Source organism: Elgaria multicarinata, chromosome 12 (genome assembly GCF_023053635.1).
Source record: "Elgaria multicarinata webbii isolate HBS135686 ecotype San Diego chromosome 12, rElgMul1.1.pri, whole genome shotgun sequence".
Lineage (NCBI taxonomy): Eukaryota > Metazoa > Chordata > Lepidosauria > Squamata > Anguidae > Elgaria > Elgaria multicarinata.
This window is the reverse complement of record NC_086182.1, coordinates 13,201,171-13,215,644: the sequence shown is the minus strand read 5'-3', so window position 1 is coordinate 13,215,644 and position 14,474 is coordinate 13,201,171. Positions and strand designations below refer to the sequence as shown.

The 14,474-nt window shown below is 44.0% G+C and overlaps 1 protein-coding gene across 1 annotated transcript in view; it reads left to right on the top strand.

Moving 5' to 3' along the window:
• The window catches only part of EBF2 (EBF transcription factor 2), a 286,143-nt gene that overhangs the window by 225,165 nt on the left and 46,504 nt on the right, over positions 1 to 14,474 (top strand). The window contains exons 8-10 of the mRNA XM_063139242.1: positions 632 to 749; positions 9,082 to 9,212; positions 11,245 to 11,371. Coding sequence (XP_062995312.1) covers positions 632 to 749; positions 9,082 to 9,212; positions 11,245 to 11,371 — 376 coding nt within the window. The remainder of the gene's footprint in view (positions 1 to 631; positions 750 to 9,081; positions 9,213 to 11,244; positions 11,372 to 14,474) is intronic.

Below are 14,474 nucleotides of genomic sequence, written 5' to 3'. Positions count from 1 at the left end.
CTGCCACAATTTGTGTGATTTGCAAAAATTCTGACTGTAATTTGCACAAATATCTATTTACACCCACCCGCCCACCCACACCAGAAAAGATCCCAGATTTCCAGAAAAACATGAGACTCAGCATGCAAATGCCAGCTGAGAGGGAAGCGCCACAGAAATCCGGCAAGCCCCAAAAGATACAGATTTCCTGGGGACTAACATCCTTACTTGAAGGCTGTGTTGGAGCAATCAGGGATCCTGCTTTTGAACGTTTCCCGAATTGCATTCACCTTGCATGCTCACGGGACATCCCCCTTACATGTATTCCCAACAGAGAATTCCCTTTTTGAAACTCTGGACACAGCGTGTGACGTTCTCTCATAGGAAACTAAAGGTAGGGCTGTTGGCATTCCTTGGCGTATTGCATTACTAGACCATGACTTGTTACAGTTCTTAAGATGCAACGCTAAATGGAATTAATGAAAGACAGAAAGATCTTTTCTCCTCCCGGTGGGGGAATAAATCCCAGAGGACACAGTTTCATTTTGCAAAAATAGAATGGGATTTTAAACTTGGCTGAGTAATTAATGCATCAGATGTGGAGCCGTGAAAATTCACCTGCCTTTCCTTCTCCTGTCTTTTTAATATCCAGGTTGTGTTATCGACAACGGTGAACGTTGATGGGCATGTACTGGCAGTATCTGACAATATGTTTGTTCATAACAACTCAAAACATGGACGGAGGGCGAGGAGACTGGATCCTTCTGAAGGTATGAGCCTTTAACAGGGGAGCTGGTGGAGGGGATTAACCAGAAAATATGTCAGAGCATCCACGGTTGTGTCTATAGGCAGTGTCCAACAGCGTCCAAAGGTGACATTCTGCAAACTCAAATAACGCTAGTGGAGTTCCACTGAAACTTTCTGTTGTTTTGGGCCCTTTCTGGAGCAAGAGAAAACCAATTTGCCTATCACCATTGTGACATTCCTTCAAATGATTGAAGATGATTAGCATTCTCATAATTACTCTTGTAAGTAGTAGTAGTGGTGGTATTTTTACCCTACTCTTCTGCCAAAAAGGCTCACAGAAATTAATAATGAGAAAGTCCCCTCCCTCAGGCTTATAAGCTAAGAGACATAACACAAAAGGAAATGAGATTGGGAAGAAGGAGGAAAAAAAGCACAATGCAGGCACCAGTTCTTCGTTTCGACATTCTCATGGCTATTCATCAACATTCTGGTAGCAATTCTTTTGCAGTGAAAATGCACAAATTCCCCCCCTCCCCGTGTGCGTTTTCATGCTTTAGTCTATAGGGGAAATGCATATTTTCGATTGGTGTGTTTTGTTTTGTTTTTATTGTACATATTTTTCTAAGACTAAATTTGCATAAAACTCTGGAAAGTTAAAAAAACAAAAACAAACAACAACAAAATGTCCACAAGTTGTGTGACTTGGAAAAGCCACCCTGCTGTGGAATCCATGGGTTGAATTCCTCGAAAACTGAACTCATTTGATTTCACTGTGGTTTGCTCCAACATCTCCAGCCACCTCCCACTGACATCCACGCATACAGCACAAACCTCTACAGGGAGAGGGCTTTCAAACATACATGCAAAGGCGTCCACACATCCTGGAACCCTACATCTTATGTGCACAACCCCCTCTCTCTCCAGATGTTCAAAATGTCCACACAGCTGCTGGAGGAGGGGCTGCTTGTACTGGGCGCCATTGGAGGCGGAGCTAAGCAGCTCCCGCTCATGTCATCAGCTGCCTACTTAAAAATAATGCCTGAATAGCAATAAAGATCTATTTAGCAAGTGGTACATTCCAGCAAGCTGTACATCCCCTTCTATTTTTTTTCACTTTGAAGTCACCATGTTCTGCATATTGTATTGGAATCGACCGCCTCCTTCTGCATAGATTGTGCAGTTTGGCAATTAGGGTTCAGCTCATTTGCTGTGGCTATGATCCATCCGTTTATGTCTTACCATTTCCATTCGAGGAGACACTTCCTGCAAGTGAAATCAGTGGTCCAGCAGAATGCCCGAACCTGACCAGCCCTTCTGTATCACAAAACCAGGCCGTCCCCTTCTATTTTTCTAATTGCTCCTTGGGGCTGGAGCAGGCGCAAAGCGAGGGGCTAAATATTCTGCAAAAGATTTTCAGACCTCGAACTCAGCTGGGCCTGACTTGATTTTGAGCAAATCAAGCGACATGACATCTTAGTTAAACAGAAATGTAACAGCGCAAGATGTGTATGAAAAAGTGTCAGCCGTTCCCTTAAACAAACTGCGCGAAACATAACAATGCGCAGAAGGAAACTGACACTAATTGATTTTCGTTTGTTTGGCTAAGCGAGGAATCACCCTCGTCTGCAGGCTGTATTTTCAAGCAATTACAAATCGCTGGATCTGCTAAGCTTCAAATTGGATAATCGCCTCCACTCTCGCCAGCCCCATTCTGGCACCAGTTAAAAATAACGAGAGAAGCCCCCTCTTGGCCCTACACTCGCAGCGAGTGAAAGTGAGAAGACTTTGTGACGTTACGAGAAGAGACAAGTTAGTCTATTATTTCATTAGGGTGTTTTGTTGCCTTCCCTCCTTCCCTCCCCCCTTTTTTTTTAAAATGTGCCCTGCATCCACCTAAAGGAGAATTAATGAACTGGAAGAAAATGATTGAATCAGTAAAGAATTCAGAGCAGTGTTAATTCTCCCCCAGCGGGCAGTGAAATGGTAGAAGGAAACTCCCAAGATTCCAAACCTAGGAAGCCTTCCAGTTTTTCCTTGACTGATTGAATGTGATTGACTGGCTGCTCAAAGGAGTCTCGCATTTTTGGAGGCTTGCCAAAGCTCCCTTCCACCTCTGACCTTGTCAACATTGGGAATGGAGTGATGGATTGACTTTGGTTATGGACTGGAAAACCATATTGGGATCTTGATGGGATGTATAGTCCAGAGGCCTTGAATGTATGGAAGAAAAGAGAGGGGGGAGGGGGCAAGTGCCCTATCCTATATAAAAGCCAGATTTTTTACTTTTATTTTTTTAAAAAAATCTTACAGTAAGACTGGGAAAAATGCAAGAGTTTCCAAATTTAATCAAGCCAACAATGGGCCTAGTAATATCAATACCTCTTGATTAGGTCTTTTTAAAAAGATATGTGTTTTAAGTTATTATTATGATTATGATTATGATTTATACAGTTTATATTTTGCCTCTCATCACCGATAATCTTAGCGCAGGTCACAAAATGACCACAAAAACAATTTGCAAAATAAATTAAATAAAAATAAAAACAGGAACATACATGCATTACCATTATCCAAATTATCAACAATCATTATCCAAAGGCTTTGCTGAAAAGGAAAAGCCTTCAGGTGCCACCAAAATGTACAACATGTGGGAGCCGAGTGGAGCTAGGAGGGTTGGACATTCCACAACTGGGATGCTAAAGCTGATTAGTTTTGGATGTTTTAACCTCTGGCAATGATAGCATCCTCAGAAGAGCCTTCCCTGCTGACCCATCAGTCTAACCTGGATTGTATGGAGAAAGGTGGTGCTTCAGGCATCCAGGTTTTGAAGCCTTTAAGGCTTCGTATGTTGGTGCTATCATACTAATAAACAAAGTCCTAACTGTCTGAATTGAGTCCAGTGAACTGACGGGCAGACACCGCAGAACATTAAGGATCAGTGTAATAAGGGCCCTTACAGACACCTAAGTACAGAATGCCCATTCTGCTACGCCCGGCATAGCCTGGGCGTGGGGAGGGATTTGCGGGCGGGGTAAGGAGGAGATGCGCCCATCACAGATTGGGCAGGATTTCGCGCCACTGGGCTGGGAGGGGTTTCAGTCTGGCCAAAAGCAGGCCACTTACCCCTCGCAGACCGTCCTGCTTCCGCGGCTCCCTCCCTCTCTCCCTGTAGGCAGTGTGATCTTGCTGGTTGCCATTAGGGGGCCGAGTAGGAATTTTTTGCTCACTTTCTGAATTGGACGTGAGTTGTTTCGCCTACTCCACACTGCAAGACAGTCTGGGAGCATAACTAGGTTGATTTGGCGGCAAGCTAATTCGGTCCCATCTCATTCATTGGCAGGTAGGAACGGGCATCCAGAGGGATTTGAATGGTGAGCATTCATAGGCACTGTTCCAGTGATAGGCGATTCCCGAGGGCTCCCAGTGTTGAGCCTTGTGGCTGGGCTGGGGGATAAGGACCACCTCTGAGGCCGACCTCTCTCATCCACCTTGAGCCTGGGGGCATAGGTTGGGGGTGACAAGGGAAGGTCTCCCTACCCCATAAGGGGATGGCCAGGAGGGTGTGGGAAGCACAGCACCACCCACTGGCCCAGAAGGCTCGCCCTTACATAGAAAGGTTTGTAAGCAGGCCAGACTGGATGCCCGATAGGTTACCCCCTTTGCAGATCTTGAACAAAAAGTGGCCCAGTTTAAATCCGACAGTTGTGTCATCTCCTTATTTCTTGCGTCCGTCTTGCAATGCTATGTCCATAGCATTCTGCACTAACAGAATGGACCATCTTCAAGGGCAGCCCCATGTTAAGTTGGTCACAGTAATCTAACCATCATATCTGCAGTAATCTAAAAACTCCAAGGTGTTTCATAGAATAGCAAACAAGACCATTGCCCCAATTCAACACAGGGATGACAAAAGAGGAAAGAGAGAAAAGGAGAGGCAGGGGTAAACAGGGAAAGAACATGCATCCAAACTGGATGTGATGTTAATTATGTGATTGCCATTATTATTATTATTATTATTATTATTATTATTATTATTATATTGGGCCTGTTCAAACAACATGCTAAACCATAGTTAGGCCGCTAACCCTTTTGCAGCAAATGGTTAGAGAGTGTGTTTTAGCCATAGTTATGTAGCCACCATGGTTAGGAATGGTTCACGTGACATGCTAAGTCATGGATCCCAGGACATGCTAAGCCATAATGTTCTGCTCAAAATGCTTAACCACTGTGGCATAGCGTGCTGTTTCAACAGGTTCAATAGCTTCAGGGTGTGGGGTGAGATTTCTGACAGTACTGTTATGTTGTGAGGGAAGAGGTCTTACCCATACACTACAACCAGCATATACGGTGCTGTGTAAGTTCACACCATACCCATTCTTCCGAAACTAAATCCAATACATCATTTAAGACTTCGAAGGTTAACCACAGCACATGAAATTGGGCTCAGAATCTCTTCAGCAACAGTATAGCTCATGTGGCATAGGTGTCATATGATCGGAGCACCTTGAAGCCTCTAGCATTTCAGCAACCCCATTCTGCATCAGCAAAAGTTTCCAAATCATTGTTAAAGGCAACCCCACAGAGAGCACGTTGCAGTAATTAGGGTGACCATATGGAAAGGAGGACAGGGCTCCTGTATCTTTAACAGTTGCATAGAAAAGGGAATTTCAGCAGGTGTCATTTGTATGCATGCAGCACCTGGTGAAATTCCCTCTTCATCACAACAGTTAAAGCTGCAGGAGCTATACCAGAGTGACCAGATTTAAAAGAGGGCAGGGCACCTGCAGCTTTAACTTGGTAATGAAGAGGAAATTTCACTAGGTTTCCCGTATATACAAATGACACCTGCTGAAATTTCCTTTTCGATACAACTGTTAAAGGTACAGAAGCCCTGTCCTCCTTTTCATATGGTCAGCCTACAGTAATCCATGTTCTCCATGTGTGGCATAATGGTCAGAGTGTTGAACAGGAACCCATACAATTCGGGTTCTAGGCCCCACTGAACCACGAAGTTCACTGGTTGACTTCGGGCCAGTCACTGACTCTGAGCTTAATTTACCTAACAGGGTTGTTGTTGTGAGGATAAAATGGGGAGGAGGAGGATAATGTAAGCAGCCTTGGAGGAAAATATGTGGGATATAAATGAATAACAATAAATAATGAATGAATGAATGAATGAATGAAATGTGTTCCATGTCTGAATGGCCTTTTGACAAATACATAATATGTGTGAAGTGATGTGGTTTGAGCACATAGGTGTGTAAGGCTGTAATCCTACACCCCATAGTGGGACCACAAATATAGGAAGAGATACATACAGACCTTACTTTTCTGGCCTTCAAGCAGACCCTGTTTTCTTTCCTGCCCTAAGCTCCATTTTAATATGTGGCACTCTATGTTGTTTTAAGTGCTGCTGTTTTTACTGTCATTCTGGGATTTTTTAAAATTTATATTTATTTATTGCATTTATATACCGCCCCATAGCCGAAGCTCTCTGGGCAGTTCACAAAAGTTTAAAACAGTAAACATTAAAAACAAATATAAAAAATTTAAAAACATAAGCATAAAAACAACAGTATCCTTGTAAAAACAGCTATTCTGTTTTAAACTATTAAAACAGTTTAAAACAACAAGTTGGATGGTGGTTTAATTGATTTTTGGTGGCCCATGTAGTATTGCCCTGATTTATTTATTTATTCATTCATTCTGTTTCTATACTGACCCATAGTCAAATTGCTCTGGGCAGTTTACAGAGATTAAAAACATTAAATACAGTATAAAAAGTTTAAAAACCATTTACATTAAAAAAAAAATGAACAAACAGTATACACAGAGATAACACGTGTCTAAAAAATGGCTTTGAACAATCAGCCATAACCTTAAGATAGTTCCAGGACCTATAAGATCCCATAGGAAGGTTGTATCCTAAAAGTGAGCTATACATCTTTGAAGCAGCAAACACCCTTGCATAGGATTGAGTTGTTCATGCTAAATATAGAAATGCCAAATATTATTATTAGCTCATCTACAGAAGCACTTTATTGCTGCCATTTTATTTCTGCTTGGCCCTGCCTTATACTGATTCAAGAATCTTATCCTGATTCAAAGAGTTGTAGTCCAATGCGTGGTGCTCAGGATGTCTAACAGAACATCCCCAGCACCCTCGCTGGACTTCAATTCCCAGAATTCTGTGGGAGAAGCCATGAGAGCTAAACTGGCATAAAACTAATAGAACATTGTAGTATGGACATACCTTGGTTAAACGATAACAGATGATCTTAACTTTGGAAGACCATAAAGGTTATAGAAGCCCAGGGATATTCCTAATGTTCTGCCAATGCAAGAATTGTAATTTTTACCTCAACATTTACTGCCTCAAAGAATGATGTTTTAATATCTTTGACATACTGTTCTCCATCTGTTACAGCAAGGGCTTAGTGTTGTTAGGTGCTAGTAGGGAAGTACAGATTTTGTAGATCCGTCTGTCTGCATTTTGTGGATTATCAGGTGCTTTTCATTCCATGATCCTCGCCCTGGCAGAAATGGATTTTTCCAAATTTCCTGAATTTGCACAAGTTTGCATTTGCACAATTTCATCCTTACAAACATGCACAAATCTCCCATCCATAATGTACCAATCCCTCCCAATCCCTCCCAAAGTAAATAAGCCAGTCTGCAAGTTCAAAGAATCCGTGCATCCGGGCAAAAGCTGATCCACTGCAGCTTGGATTCATAGAAAACTGAACTCGTTTCATTCCATTGTGGATTTCTCCACAATGTAGGAGCTTGGCTTACTTTAGGCTGTCTAGCACCACCCCCACACTGACTGAGGCCTTTTCTCTTAAAGGGACCCCATTGGTTTTAGGAGCCTCAGGCTGGACAATGTGGGAGTGAGAGTGACGTGCTGGTGTCTTCATGGGTGGTGTCCTCAGAGTCAGACAACAGCAAAGCAACACACTCTGGATGCAGGGGCAGGTTCTGTGGATCTTCCTGGGGAATTGGGTCTTGAGGAGCTGGAAACCTTGTAATGTCTTTCCCTAACCAAGTCCTCTTCCTGAACTGTGAACTCAGGAGCCTCTTCTTCTGTGGTCAGGGGGTTGGGATTCCTTGAGGACAAGGGTTCAGGGTCCTGGATCATGCATGTACTTTGGGGGTAAAAAGAAGATTTCACAACAAAATCCAAATGGTACAATCCAGCCATGTGCAAAGCCCATTGAAAGGGCTGGGATGATGCCTCAGTTATTATTATTATTATTATTATTATTATTATTATCATCATCATCATCATCATCATCATCGTCGTCGTCATTACTATTATTATTATTATCATTATTATCATTATTGTGAATATTAACAAAACAGAACAGAAAATACATTGTGAAAATGAAAAAAACCATATATTACGTATATAAGATTATTGTTATTTTCCATCATATGTACCGTTCATTAAAACAAAACAAAAAAGGGAGAAAGTTATACAAAGGTTTCAAGAAAAGCAGACCAGATATCTGTGCATTTATCCACTTGCAAGTTGTGTCTACATAACACCCATTCAAAAGTTGATAATATTATTATGTCCTTGATCCATTGCATTATGGGAGGGGTGGATTTGTCATTCCAATGTGATAGTATAAGTCTTTTGGCTGTCATAAGGGCTCTGAAGATCCATCTGTGCTGACCATGTGTTAACTTCCAAGAAGCCAGTAGGTAATTTAGGAGGACATGGACATTGTTCCATATTATAGATTGTTTCAGTACAAAGTTCATCCTTATTATAACCTCCTCCCAAAAGGGGGGCAGCTACGGGGCATTGCCAAAACATATGAGTTAAAGAAGCATTAGATGCATTACATCTCCAGCAATTGTGCAAGTTAGACAAACCCTTGTTGAGAAGGTGTTATGCCTCTGTGGTAGAGCACATGCTTCACATACAGGACGTGCTAATTTAAAGCCATGGCATTACCTGGGATCTTAATTAACAGGTCTGGCAAAGATGCCTCTCTGTCTGAGATCTTGGAGAGCTGCTCCCTAATGGAGTAGACCAGAGGTGGGCAGAAAGTAGAACTCCTGACTTCAATACCTACCATTCCTGACCATTGGATGAGAAGGCACAGGTTCAAAACATCTGGAGATTTACCTTTTCCAACCCCTGGAGTAGACAATACTGGCTCAGGTTAAGACAGCTTTATATCTTACCAAAATGGACATGGTTGAGATCTTCTTGAAGACCTTTCAGGGTCATTGGTGAACTCTTGTTGTAATAAAGTTATCAAGGAAAACCTTCATACAGCCTTTTCCAGAAAACTAACACCAGCATCTTCTTTTGTTTTTGTGTTGACTTCCCCCACCCTTTAGCCACTCCCTGCATCAAAGCTATTAGTCCAAGTGAAGGCTGGACCACAGGTGGAGCAATGGTGATCATTATAGGAGACAACTTCTTTGATGGGCTACAGGTCGTATTTGGGACCATGCTCGTATGGAGTGAGGTAGGCAACCATGCTTTGTGAAGCTGTCCTTCCAAAAGAGCTAAGGTAGCTTAGATTCATTCCAGTTATCATTTCTCAAAGCTTCAAACATGGAATCCTCCATTGTTCCATTTTTGCTTGAATTCCAAAGTTGTGTACTGAACATAATATGTCCCAGCTTTCACTTTCCTAAGTCCACTCAAATTCACCTCCCACAATTATGATGTAATTCTTCATACAATTGCATGATGGGTGGGGTTGTGCTGTGTTTTACTGATGTCTACATGCATTTCTATGCACTGATAAAACACTGCACGCGCACACGCACGCACACACACGCACACACACACACACATCTAGATATAAACATTTGTGCAATCTAGTGCTAGGAATAATTGAGCCAGTTTTTGGTCCATGCCCAGCTACCCATAAAAAACAACAGCACCAGGTTGTGACCAATAAAGGGGGTGGTGAACTGATTCACTGGATGAGGGGAGCTGCTTACCTTAGCAATGTGAGTGACTCCCATGCCTCTGGGAATGGCTCGTTGTTACTTTCTTTTTAATTTTTAATGCTCCTGCCGCCTGTGGTGTGCTGCTTCTCTGGGGTGCAGTTAAGTAGTTTCAGACTCTGAATGTAGTGGTCTCATCCCCGTCCCCTTTAGATGGTAATGTGTATTACCTCAGATACTTTGAAATGGAAACCACCTCTCCAGCCTTTTAAATTAAAGCCAGGGCAGCTGTAGCTTTAAAAAAAGGTGGGGAAGGAGTCTTGGGGTTGGGGAGAGGAGAGCTTCCTCCCACCTCACAGGTGGCATCAAGAAGAGAGAAAGGAGCCATCATCTCAGGCAATGCTGCTGCTAAGGACCATGGCTCTGAATTAGTGAACGGGTTCACACTCGCCACCCTGTCATGTCTAGCCCTGCTCCCCCTGGGTTGGAAGAAGGTGTTTCAGGTGATCAATCACCTGAAGTAGAGGAGTCAGTGCCAGAAACAGGCCAGCCTGTACCAGTGGGGGAGAAAGCTCTCATGGGCTCTTCACCAGCTGGTGGTGAACCTTCTCCAGAGCTCAAGGGCAAATAATACACAGTCAGTGGGAAGCCAACATTCTTCCGAAGGGGAGAGCACAGACAGAGTAGCTGATCCTAGAGTACGCCGCAGACTAAAATGGGCAGAGTGAAAGGAAGGTGAGAGAAAGTCGGCCCAGCTGGCGTCACATCAGAACCTGCCTCAGAACTAGTCTCTCTGAAATTAACACGTCTTGGGAAAAGGCTTTCCATTCTTCTTGAAAGGACAATTGTCTCCCTTAGTTTGCATAGTTTTGCCTAGGGGAAAGTTCCTGGATGCTAGACTCTCTTCACGTGGGAAGAGATGTTTATTGCTTGAATAAAGCTTAGTGGATTACTTGGCAGGCGTCGTTATTGTCTCCCAAGAAGGCAGGAGGTTTTAAGAAACAAGACACCCCCCACTGCCGTGAAAATTGGACATATCTAGTACAATCGCATCAAAATAGCTTTTTTGCAGTGTTTTATCAATATGCACACACTTGTCCATTGGTACCACTAAAGGAGGTGGAGTGGGGAAAGACAAGATGGAACCAAAAGTTGTGAGAAACTGCCCCGCCTGCCTCCAAATTCCGCACAAAATTCCAAAAGGAAAACCACTGAGAATTCTGAATTGCATTTGGTTCCACTTTGTAAACCGGGGAGGGATCATCCAGAACACCAAATGAAGTGAGAAGAATTTCAGTAGCATCCCATATTGGAGCCCTAGTTTCCATGAAGAAATGTGTCTTGTTAAGGCTTCACCAATATCGGAGGCTGACCCAAATAATTGTGTGTGTGTGTGTGTGTGTGTGTGTGTGTCCAATTAAGATCTGTAAAACAGAACCTACTGTCATTTGTGGGGGGGGGGAGCCTATTGTCAATCGGAAAGTTACTTTATGCTGAATTTTAATGTTCTGACACATCTAGAGGCACAAATTGAGAGTGGTGATGGACCTTGTGGAAATGCTGTTCTGTTCTCACCCGTTTTCTCTCTCTGATGCTTCCCAGCTGATCACGCCACACGCCATCCGTGTCCAGACGCCCCCTCGTCACATCCCTGGTGTGGTTGAAGTAACATTATCATACAAATCTAAACAATTTTGCAAAGGAGCCCCTGGTAGATTTATTTATACAGGTAAGTGAAAACAATGTAGAGTAGCTCTGGGGAAACTATTTTCTTCTACATGACTAGTGCTTAAAGTTTGTGCTGAAACTGCTCCTTCTTGTTTTTGTATTAGTTTCAAAAGATGCACCGATTTTCTGTTTAAATGTATTTTGTTCTTTTCCAACATTTTCTGCAGGGCAGTTCCCCCTAGTTTGTTTAAATGTAGTAGTCCTGAGATGTCCCAATGCCACATCAGAGTAAACAGCGCAGCGTGAGACATGGGTGGAATCTGCAGCCAGAATCCTTGGCCAGCTGCTGGGGGCCCAGAGCCCCAGAAAGATCCACTGCTATTGGGTGCCCTGGGGCCCCCTTCATCTCTCCCCCTCTTCCAGCCCAACACTCTGAACAGCACTGGGTGGTTGCACATAGCTGTCATTTTAATTTCCCACAATGAACCCAACATAAAGTTGCTTGGGGGCATTCTGGGCCATTAAAATGGTGGCCATATTCAATCACCTGTTATTGCTCAGAGAGAACACTGCTGTAGCTATGAGTGCCCACTGCCATTACCAGAGAAGACCACCAGGGCTCACCAATGGAAAAGGCCCAGCAGAGGGCACTTTGCCCAGTGCCCCTCGTAGGGGGTCGGTAGTATTTGGATGAGCAGCACTGAAACAAATTAAATGTAAGGCGGTTTTCTGTTTGTTTTTTACTGGGGTGGTCAACCAGTGTCTGGGCTGTACCACTTCAGACTACATGAGGGAGAGGGGGTTCACCGTCATGCCTTACTGCATTTGACTGCTTTCTGGCAGAATGGTTCATGCCAGCACTACTGAGTTTCAACAATTTGACCACATTTTGTAGCACTTTACTTCTGAAAGATACACACTGAAAGATACACACTTCTGAAAGATATGCACTGCGTTCAGGTAACAGCAAATGGTACAGCAGGAGCTCTAGGATTTGGGAGTGAGCTATGTGTTGTTGTTGTTTTAAAAAAAGTCTAAATAGTATCTATAGATAGCTTGTGTCTCATTTTCCCTTGGATCCTCCAAATTCCCTCTCCCCAGACTTGTAACAAAGATTACATGTCTGTTAATCGCTATAAGCACTAACATCCACAATTGGAGGTAATCTAAGAATGTAAGAAGCACCATACTGGATCAGACCAAAGATCCATCTAGCCTAAATGGGCCCATTCAGAAGACACCTTAAACCATAGCTTTCACCATGGTTAAAACCGTGGCTTAAGGTGTCTTCTGAACACAGCCTGGCTTTCTGGCTTAACCACCGTGGTTAAAGCCATTGTTTAAGGTGTCTTCTGAACGGAGCCAATATCTGATTCTGAAGTAGGGGTGTGCACGGACCCCCCGCTCCGCTTCACTTGCAGATCCGCCATTTTCCGGATCGGGCCGCTCCGCCCCGCCCCCGCTCCGCCCACTTCCGCTCCGCTCCGCTCGGAGCTCCGGATCCGGATCCGGAGCTCCGTTTCCCCCCCCCCATAGGCTTGCATTGAAAGCTAAAAAATTATACAACTTTTTTTCTGTTCAAGTTAGAAACCTCATGTTTGGCACCATGACACCTCATGGGGATATACACACGCACGCCAAGTTTCAAAGCAATCCCATCATCCCCTGATTTTTGGCGAATTTTTGAAAATCGGGCACCCCACAAACAACATCCCTGCGAGGTGGGCAGGGGAGGAGGGAGGGAAGGCAGGCAGGCATGCAGCTGGCATTTCTGGGGGCATAAGGAAGTGAGCCAAGGATAAGCCAGTAATGCATATAAAATGGAATAAATCAATAAATAAACAAAGGAGGGGTGGAATTAAAAGCAGCAGTGTTGCTCAATAAACAGCAAGAAGAATTTTTTTAAAAAAGGCTATATCTGTCTTTTACCAGCAATAGGGGGATGTGCCCGGGGGAGGGGGAAGTAGCTGCCAGTTCAAGACAGCCACCAACAGCTCTGAGAAGAAGTAAAACGCTCACTTCAACTCATAACAGGCATTGCTCTACCACTGAAAAGTGACCATTCACTTCAACTCATGATAGGCATTGCTCCACCGTTTTACTCTCTTTGGAAGGCTCTAATGGCCTTCCAGTGCAGGAGAGAGTGGGGGCACGTCCACGATGAGATGCCCTAGGGGAGCTCATCCCCTTGCACCACATCTATTCAGTTGTTCCCCAAGGTTAGGGTGGGGAGCAGTGCTGTGTTTCTATCTCTTATTCTTGGCTTAGTATATGATTTCAGGTTGTGTTTGTGCATTTGGTGGGGCTACTGTGTTAAAAAACACGGGGAAAAGCCCGTTCAGATGAAGAAAGAGAAGTTTCCCAGAATCCCAAGTTACCTGTTTTGCCTATGCCCTCCTCCAACTTTGGGATCATCATGACCGGGAGCTGACTCTGCCCCTCAGCCCTTTGAAAAAGGTATTTTTCCCACCGATTTTTTAAAAACTTCTAGCGCACGACTCGTACGACGCAGAAAGTTGAGAGTAGTCTCAAAATGACCCCCATCCACGACTCTCTGTGCACAAGAATTTTCAGAACGATAGCTTAACCCCCCCCCAGTTATCCCCGATTCTTTCCCTCAATGCAATCCTATGGGCGAAAAGCCGAAAACGCCGTTTGAGCCGCGCGGTTGACCCGATTTTCACAAAAATATAGCACGCGACCCAGACAACGCAGAGAGGTGAGAGTGGTCTCAAAATGACCCCCATCCACGACTCTCTGAGCACAAGAATTTCTAGAACGATAGCTTCAAAAACAACCTAGTTATGCGCAATTATTTGCCGCAATGCAATCCTATGGCGAAATGTTTTCAAGATGGCGACCGGAGTGCTCCGCCTGAACTAGGAGCTCCGAAAAATGGGCGCTTCTCTTCGCCTTGCTTCTAGGGGGTCCGCGGTCCACTCCTACTCCGCCTCTGGGTAAGGCGGAGCAGGCCAATCCGCTACTGCTTCTACGCTCCTAATCGGAGCGGATCACACCCCTATTCTGAAGACCAGAGGCCTTCAAGACCTGCTTGTCAAGTATTTGAGCAAGGTCTACACTACTTCTTCATAATGATTTATAACAGTATTGACAACTGTTGGGGTCCAGGTCACATTTCATATACGATTTTCAAACCACTTTCA